This window comes from Pungitius pungitius, chromosome 9 (assembly GCF_949316345.1).
Source record: "Pungitius pungitius chromosome 9, fPunPun2.1, whole genome shotgun sequence".
NCBI lineage: Eukaryota > Metazoa > Chordata > Actinopteri > Perciformes > Gasterosteidae > Pungitius > Pungitius pungitius.
The window spans coordinates 5,641,021-5,649,703 of NC_084908.1; the positions used below are offsets into that span (position 1 = coordinate 5,641,021).

Genomic DNA, 8,683 nt, shown 5'->3' on the forward strand with positions numbered 1-8,683 from the left:
ATAAAGTCTTTTGAAAAAAAAAAACTGCATGGAGTGTGATTTTTATTATTTGAGTTATTTTGCTTCAAATTAACTGTGCCAAGGGTTTATTACCATATCAAATGACCAAACTATGCAGTTTTTTGGGCCACAAATATTTAGAAGAGACAATGCACAGCTATCTTGGGAAATCACTTTTATTGACGTATGATATAACTTTAAACTGGGACACAAAAAACTAAAAAGGAGGAAAGATGAAGACCTAAAAGTAACAGTACAAATGGTGTGGATGATATTACACTGGAGCACCTTTCTCAGGCTTCTACGACACGTTGGGCTCCTTGTTGATGAGGGTGTTGAGGTCCAGCTTGGTCTTCTCCAGCGCTGCAGTCTTGGCCCGCCGTGAGAGACGCGCCACAGGAACGGACTCTGGAACATTTTCCCCATCGCTGTGGCCCCACGAAAAAGAAGCAGATGCATTTGAGAATGTGAAATGAAACGTGTTAGAAAGTGTTTCTGTCGGGCTGCAGCGGCTCACCTCTCCTCCGAAGACTCCTGCCTCCTGCTGGCTTTCCTGCCTCCTTTGGCCGTGCTGGCCTTCCTCGGACCTGTGCACAGAAACACTCGGGTCAGCCCACACTGCCGAGCCCCCTGCTCTGTCCAGTACACAAGGACACACAAACAGCATTTACCTCTTTTGGCCCTTTTGGTAGCTTTGGACTGGTCGTCTGCTGCTGCCTCTGAGGATGGACAAAAGATAGAACATTTTGAAAATATTGTTGCAGTTTTCAAATCCAGCACTGAGGAGGAGACGCTTGTTCTGGTGCTTTGGTGCGCACCGTCTGCGTTGACGTCCAAAGGCTGTAAGGCGCTGGCGCAGAGGAGCTCCGCCTGCTCTGTTGCGTCCACCAGCTGATGAACCATTTTCTCCAGCGCGCGGAGACAGACGCGGTCCTTCACCACCTGGGTAAACAGGACGGAGGGGCGCGCCATCAAACATCAAAGCTTTCAACAGACAGTCAATAAAACCCAAAAGCTTCACTTTGGAAGCCTAGCTCTCGTTTATCTCGTTATTCGATAGGCTTCAGTCAGAGTGTTCAGACACCTACTCATCGGTTTCATCACACGCTCAACCTTCGTTCTGGTATATGGCATTAAGAGAGAACATGACAACTTGAATTCCTACCACGGGAATGTATCCCCTAAAATCCCAATCAGCTTCATTGGTCAGGGGTAACTTGGAATTCCCAAGTTACAACAAAACGAAATATAGAAGGATGCTTGATTGTATTGCTTCTCTAAAGAAGAAAATAACAACTAAAAGGAAGCATGCTCCTTGGTATGACCCAATGTTCCACCATTTGGAAGAATCTCAGTTTGTTGTTGTAATAGAGAGAAATATGAACATGTATTGAGGTATTTCTCTCACACATCGTAGACTCGGTACCTGAACAAGCTGCTGCAGCAGCGTCAGCAGGTCCTTCCGCACGGTGTCGCCTCTGCTGAGCTCCAAGTTGCTCAGAGTCTTGGCGTAGAGACGCACCTCTGGGGCGGTGGGATCCTTCAACATCTCCCCACACATACGCACCGCCAAGTAGTCATGGACACACTCCTCCTGCAGACACGTGCGCTCTAAATCACTGGGCAAACTCCAAAAGAGATCCGAGTCCACAGTGGTCCCAGGGATGGGTCTCACCTCTGTGTTGGTGGAGGGCTTAATGAGTGCACTTGGACGGGTCAGCTCCACCAGTAGCTCCACCACGTTGTTAATGTCCACCTCAGCTAGAGGAGAGGTGGCCGGCGCATTCATCAGAGTCCGAACGGTGGGCAGGAAGCCCTCCTCCACGACCTCCTGGTGAGCCCTAACACACACACACACACACACACACACACACACACTTTTACTACTATGTTCAAAACAAAGATTTTCACCTGGGCAAGTATTCCTCCTAGCACTACGAGTGTGTGGGGGGGGGGGGGGGGGGGGGGGAACACAGGCGTGCGCGTGTACGTGCGCATGTGAGACCTGCTCTTGCGGGCGTAGAGCTGGAAGAAGACGCCGAGGCAGTGGCGCAGTCGCGTGTCGTCCTCGGTGACCGGGTTGTACCACAGCAGCACCAGGCGGGAGAGCATCTTGGCGCTGGACATGCGGCCGGTGTACATCAGCTTGGCCAGGCCCTCCGCGGTCTCCGTGCGCAGGTCCACCACCTGACAGAGAAGTGTCCAACGAGCACAGATGATCCGACCAAACCGCACACGCACACTGCTGTTAGTCGCGTGAATAGGTCCGGCCTGCCCACCTCGCTGTCCAGGAAGTCCGACAGCATCACCAGAATACTCTGCGCGGTGTCCTCTGGCGCGCCTCCCTTGTCCTCGGCGGACGTGGCGTCCCCCTCGAGCTGCTCTGGGGACTGGGTCTGCGGGGCCGTGTGAGCGCCGGGCGGCTCGGACAGCAGCTGGAAGCCAAACAGCAGCAACAAGTCGATGATGGAGCGCAGAGCGCTGAGACGGATCTTCACTTCGTCCAGCTGGGCGATCTGAAAACACACGCAGGGAGATGTTCTGCAACGTCAGCTCTGTTTCACTCATTTATGGGCTGTGAAGTTACCTTAATTTGTGGCTGACAAAAGATCAACCAAATAGCTAAATTCAATCGGATAGTCAGCACTAAAATGTCCACAACCCATGAAGGCCACCACCAGATACCTGTACTCATGGCTTACAGCTGGAGAGGAAACATAAAGGATGTATTTAAGGCACGGCTGGATGAGCTTACCTGCAGCAGCAGCACCATGTGTGTTCTGGCGAGCTCCTTGCTGTGCAGAGTGCACGTTCCCAGACAAACCACTGCCATGTTACGGACAGCAGGGTGAGAGTTGGCTATACTGGGCAGGACCTGAAGGGGGAGAAAGTAGTGACAACTTTTACACAAGCAGGATGATTCCCAAGTTTCAACTTATCTGTAGATTAGTTTTTTCTATTTAGACATTATTTGTGTGCTGTACATCTACACCTGTACTCGAGGGCGAAATGCGGCATGTGGGTTCATACCAGTGAGGACATTAAGGCGCTCATGGTTGGGCCGATTCTCGTCTTGATGCTCATCTGCTTCAGAAGTTCTGCACACATGATTAAACACCTCTGGAGAGTCTCTGGGTCGCTCTGAAAGAAAACATTGGTGTTATTCCAGGAGGAAAATGTCTTCCACCACACGGGGTCAATAATACATGAGGTGGTAGCGGACCTTCTCTGCGCGGATCTCCTTGTCGGCCGGCTGGCTGCTCGCTGTCATTTCCTGGAGGATCTGGTTCCGTTGGTTCTCCAGCTCTGCGATGGAGTCCTTCAGCTCGGCGGCCCGGCTGAAGTCCTGGGCGGCGATGCAGTCCTCCAGGGTTTGCTTGGCTTCCAGGATGCGCACCTTCACCTGGGCCAGCTGCAGGGGGAGGAGACGGGGCCGTGAGCAGAGGAAGGGAAATACACTCCTTGACTGATGAGACGGGCGACTGCGTCTCCAATTTCATGAAAAAACAACAACACCTGGGGCTCTGGGCCCGGCGACAGACCCCCAGAGCCCGCTTTGCCTCGACTGACTGGAACAGGGAGAGAGGACGCAGCTACACAGAAGGAAACTATACACCGAAGCCTCAGAGACAGAGACGCTCGGCCTCTGAGAAAAGGAGGGGGGAGGCTGTCTTTGGGGGGGACAGCAGGTCGACAGTACAACCCCCGTAGGTTCAAAGCTGTGAACAGTAAGATTCATTTCAGATTCAGCAGAAATAAATAATTTATTCATTTATTCACGTCTTGGTGAGATTTCTGCAAGAACTCGATTTGATGCCAGAAGTTGGACGGAAAACACGTTAAATTAAACTAAATGAATAAAGCCAATGAAAGCCGTTGATCCGTTGAAAAGTCACCTCTAGTTTGTGGTTATTGAGTTTCATGAGGCTGGGAAAGATGGAGTCACAAGTTTCGTCTCACTGCAAAAAGGAAATACTAAAAGACCTTTCTTCTTAGTTATTTGGCTGTGGAGTAAATATGAGGCCACAGACTCGGCTGCACTAAGAACACGAGCCACGCGGTCGCCCACCTGGACCTGCTGCCGCCGGCTCACGTTCTGGTCCACCGGCCGGGTGGCCTCCATGATGGGCTCCCGCACATCCGAGATGATTTCTGCCACCTGCGGGACGCAAGGGGAGCTTATTAAGACACGAGCCGGATTATGGGACGTGGCGAACAAAAGACCTTTAGCGCCGCAGGAGAGTCAAGGAGAAGCCCACTACATCCACAGCGGAGTCGGAGACGAGGTGGCACACTCACAGTCTGAATGCGCCTGCTATCATCAGGAATGAGGGTGAGGAGCTTCTCGGTGAGGAGGGACACCAGGGAGGGGGGAGTCTGTGGAAGAGCCAGCATCTCCTGCAGGACGGCCAACACGCGCTTCCTACCAACATGCAAGAGGAGAGAAGTGTGACTGGGAACCCGGCGTTGTATTGATCCATTTATCCCCGTGGCCGCCCTCCTCTCACCTGCCGCCCTCCTCGTTGGTGTCCAGGCATCCGATGAGATGGATGAGCTGCTGGGAGATGAACTCTTTGGTCATGACGAGCTCCAGCTGGTTGAAGTCGGCTCTCTGCTCCTCCGACAGCAAAGGTACCGCCTTCAGGTATCTGCGGAGGGCGACGCCCACACGACTCAGGGAATGACCTCCACCGGCGATCGGGCGGTGCAACAATCACAGCACCCCCACCAAGGAGACACCGCGGATGGCTAAACACGCCCAACCTGCTGTAACCTGCTCACTTACCTCGAACGCTCACTTCTGGACGTTACCGTGGGATTACAGAGGAGTAGTTCCTCCAACCACAATGACCAAAAACTACTTCTGTACCAATAAAACACTTGCAACCAACGTGTCACAGTGCAAGGAGAGTGGGGAATATTTCGGACGTGACGACTTGCAGCCCACATGTAGAAGAGTTAAAGAGTTCACAGCAGCAACTCCTTTCCTTTCTGGATTGGTCCATTTTTAAATGAAATGGCCAGGTGAGGATGAACATATTAATAAGATCATATTAGTTTCAAGTCCAATACAATAAAAACTGTGTTGGCTGTTATATGGTCACATGACTTGAAGAATTGTGATACCACTTTTAACTCAGTGGAGCCTGTTGCTACTGATCTGCAGCACCGACACAAGAAGCCATATCCACCCAAGCGTGTCTCCTCTCACCCGCAGAGGTAGTTGGCGTAACTGGCAGCGTCTGGCAACACTTGCTCCAGCAGCTCCTCCCCGTCGTCTCCTTTGGCCTTGATGAACTCACACAGAGCTCTCCAGTAGAGCACATTCTCGCAGGACAGAGAGTCCACCGGGACCAGCTTCCTGTTGACACCAAAGACCTTTTGTAAAGTGAATGACGCGACGCCTGCAGGCGGGCGGGCGGTGTGAAGCGTACCGGTGGTCGAGCGGCACGCCGTGGTGCAGCAGCTCGTCGGTGGGTGCGCCCTTGAAGACGGCCTGCAGCGTGTCCAGAGCCGTCTGGGCACAGTTCTCCACGTCCAGCCGGTGGAGCAGCTCCGTGACGTTACCGTCCAGCCGAAGCAGCCACGCCGGCAGCAGCCGAGAGCAGACCACCTCCCTCACCGATTCTGCAACATCAGACGTGCTCGATGTAAACCCAAACAGTTCCTTTAAACAACTAAGGCCGATTAACGGGTCATTGACCAAATACACGTTTTGTCCATTACAGATTTGTGCGTTTAGCTTCCTAAAAGTGTAAGTATCTATATCAACGTGATGTGACAGAACGCCTCAGTACCTGAGGTGTCGTGGAGGCCCTGCTGCAGCAGACCAACTCTCTGAGCGATGGTCAAAGCTTTAATATGAACTTTTTCAGCCAGAACCTTCAAACAGGAGAACAAGGGGTAAAGTTCCAGCACAAAACACAGCGATTAAGCAACTTTGTCATGTCGTCTGCTGGTGCACTTTGGTCATTCGACCGCGTCGCAGCTACCTGGTAGGCTAGTTTGCGGACGCTCTCTTTGATGTCCCGGGTGCGCTTGAGTACTTTGGGGAGGGTGCGAGGGGACATGGCAATGCAGGAGAGGACGGCACGCCGCACCTCAGCGTTGGCATCATTTTCTAGAATCAACATGTATGCTGAACAGTAGGAAGAAAAAAAAAAAAAAAACATAAATATGAAATATTCAACAGGATTCTTCAGCTCAACAGGGATATGTCCTGCATTTGGTCCAGTGTGTCAAATCCAAAATAAAGTGAAAAGAAGAAGCAGCAAACCGTTGATGGTTGGACAGTCTGGATCCTTTGGCTGCTGGAGACGCGTCATGGCCAAAGCAGCCTGAATGCGCACGTTGGGGAACTTGTCGGTGACGCGGACCAGCATGGCTTGGTGGATGCGGTCGAAGAGGTCGTCGTCGATCTGGGCGTTCTCCGCCATGCTGCCCAGCAGCTTGTTGATCAGCTGGCACGCGCGGAAACGCACCGCATGGCTGCTGGCTTTATGGGACTGACGGACAGGGGAAGCGTGTGTGGGGGGGGGGAAAGGTGGCAAAAAAAGACACACGTAGCACAGGGGAGAGGATACGTGGGGAACAGAGAACAGAGGTCGAGCAGGGAAAGAGACGGGACAAGACACCATCTGATTAAAAAAGGCAGCAGACACATAAAGCACATCAGGGCGTCTCTGGTGATTATTTAGAACACATAGTGCGTAGTACTGTTTCTACCTCCAACAGGAAGTTGAAAAGGAAACTCAAAAAAGGATGATCATCCTCAGCATCGTCTTCTTCCTCCTCGTCTTCCTCCCCCTCCTCCATTTTGGGCGGAGACAAGAAACTCGTAGCGAACCTCACGACAAAGTCCATTACGTTTTCCACCGAGGGTTCACGCTTGTAGACAATCATGGCGTACTTCAGGTAGTGGACAAACTCCTCGTGGAAAAGTGTCTTGTCCTCGAGCTGGTTGAGGAGACGGAGGGTGTCATCAGCAGGAGACGTGGGACGCAAACCAGGCGTTTGGAAAAGTGGAAATGGGCAGTAATTGAAACCAAAGTCATATGTTTCTGCAATATTAATTTACAACACAATAGATGAGCACCCAGAGCTGCGTGGTGGTCAGGTTAGCTCATGTGTTTCACTTAACGTACTCGCGGCCTAAACAAAACAAAGACGTAGTTTTTCTTTATCACATCCTTCAGAAATTTGGATTTAAATTTAGATTTGGATTTGCCACTTGAGTTGAGTGAATTAGGGGCTATTCATTCATACATCTCTGTTCATTTTCACTGCACTGCATTACTTTGTCTTGTTGGATTCCATTTTATGTCCGTCTAAAAGTTTGAATGGTTCCGTTGTTGAACTATTTTGAAATATATATTTCCACTTTTTAAACGTGTAAGTTCAGTAAGTAGTTGACACACAGGAACACGCGCACGGACTCGTACCTCGTCGTAGCGGCTCAGACTCGCCACCAGCTGCGCCTTGTTGTTGTGGCCTTTCTGCGCGCGCTGAAACGCTTCTTTAATGTCAATTCCGTGGTCTGCCGTCATCTTCTCTTCACGGAAAGATAAACAAAGACTCGTTTTAAGCAATAGCACATTTATAACACACTTATATAACACACTTAATGCAGCTTTTAACGGGATGCTAAGGGAAGCAGCGTGTTTGCCAAAGCCGTCTCGTTAGCTCAAAGCCCCGCAGAGAGAAGAGTAGAAAAACATCGTCCCTTAAGCTAACGTTAAGTTACACTAACCTAGCTAATTACGTCGTACGGGATGCAGTTCGGAGTGTTTAACATCTATATTTTACCACAGAAATAAAGCTGTATTATACAGAACAATCAAATGTATTATGAGTTGTTATGAGAAACGTACCTTTTCTTCCGTTCTCGTCTAGCAACACTACCGCCTGTTTTCAAATTCAACTTCCGCGTGTTCTCGCGAGAGGTGAGACGTGGTTACTCTTTTTCCTGAGTTGAGCCTGGCAGGCTAATGATCATCTACTCCAGTTATATTTAACTAAAGACAATTTCCTCAATCTAAATTTTGGAACATCACAATAATGTGTAAGTATTAAAGTTGAGAACAGTATTAATGTCTCTATGTGCTCAAAAACTGTTGGTATTTCAACAAAACGACGTTCAATTGAATAATATCTCCCACATATTTTCCTTCATTTCTGTATGAGGGCTGTATTAAAGAAAAAAGGTACTACAACACAGAGATTTTTCTTTTACAAGTGTATTGTATATATTCTGTACAATGCATAAAATTGATGGACCTGGACCGGTGAACAATTGCTGCCAAGACACAAAAATAACAAGGTTGAAATAGAAGCGCTCCTTAAATGTAATAATTACCTGGGTTATCATTTGGGTCTGGACAGAATGGTGTCTATTAGTGAGCCCTGAGCTGGACGAAACTCGCGTTTCGGTAATTGAGGTTTTTTTGTGTACCTCTACTTTTTAAAATATTTTTTTTAATCTGTAATTTTACTTTTATTTAAGGATTTTTTGTTTGAAGTATTGTACTTCGCTACATTTTAAATCATATCCTTTACTGAGTAAAAAAAAAATGCAAAGAAAAAAAAATGCAAAAGTGATGAGCGGGAGAACGAACGCGCTAAACAATGATGGAGACGGACAAAAGAGATCCAAACCCAGCTGAAATCGAAATACCATCAACTT

At 49.4% G+C, this 8,683-nt stretch overlaps 1 protein-coding gene across 3 annotated transcripts; it reads right to left on the reverse strand.

The window, feature by feature from the left end:
- Positions 1 to 238: 238 nt before the first annotated feature.
- On the reverse strand, positions 239 to 8,302 carry ncapg (non-SMC condensin I complex, subunit G). Of its 3 annotated transcripts, none has more exons than XM_037471726.2 (22): positions 7,872 to 8,302; positions 7,443 to 7,547; positions 6,727 to 6,957; positions 6,278 to 6,506; positions 5,994 to 6,139; positions 5,799 to 5,883; positions 5,436 to 5,628; positions 5,213 to 5,362; positions 4,509 to 4,649; positions 4,300 to 4,423; positions 4,070 to 4,159; positions 3,224 to 3,412; positions 3,031 to 3,141; positions 2,756 to 2,875; positions 2,280 to 2,516; positions 2,006 to 2,187; positions 1,676 to 1,841; positions 1,427 to 1,594; positions 819 to 942; positions 672 to 719; positions 518 to 587; positions 239 to 428 (listed from the first exon to the last, which is right to left on the reverse strand). In XM_037471726.2, the coding sequence occupies exons 2-22, from the start codon at positions 7,545 to 7,547 to the stop codon at positions 302 to 304; spliced, it is 3,036 nt and encodes a 1,011-aa protein (XP_037327623.2). In that variant the 5' UTR covers positions 7,872 to 8,302; the 3' UTR covers positions 239 to 301. The 3 variants fall into 3 exon arrangements, with proteins under 3 accessions (XP_037327623.2, XP_037327621.2, XP_037327622.2); XM_037471724.2 differs by having other exon boundaries at positions 7,443 to 7,552; XM_037471725.2 differs by lacking the exon at positions 7,872 to 8,302 and adding an exon at positions 7,751 to 7,859 and having other exon boundaries at positions 7,443 to 7,552.
- Between the last annotated feature and the right edge of the window lie 381 nt (positions 8,303 to 8,683).

Coding starts and splice junctions, on each gene's coding strand:
- ncapg (XM_037471726.2), bottom strand. CDS start 7,547: ATGACGGCAGACCACGGAATTGACATTAAAGAAGCGTTTCAGCGCGCG. Junction 6,958..7,442: donor GTCTGAGCCGCTACGACGAG/GTACGAGTCCGT, acceptor CTCCTCAACCAG/CTCGAGGACAAGACACTTTT. Junction 429..517: donor CAGGAGTCTTCGGAGGAGAG/GTGAGCCGCTGC, acceptor GTGGGGCCACAG/CGATGGGGAAAATGTTCCAG.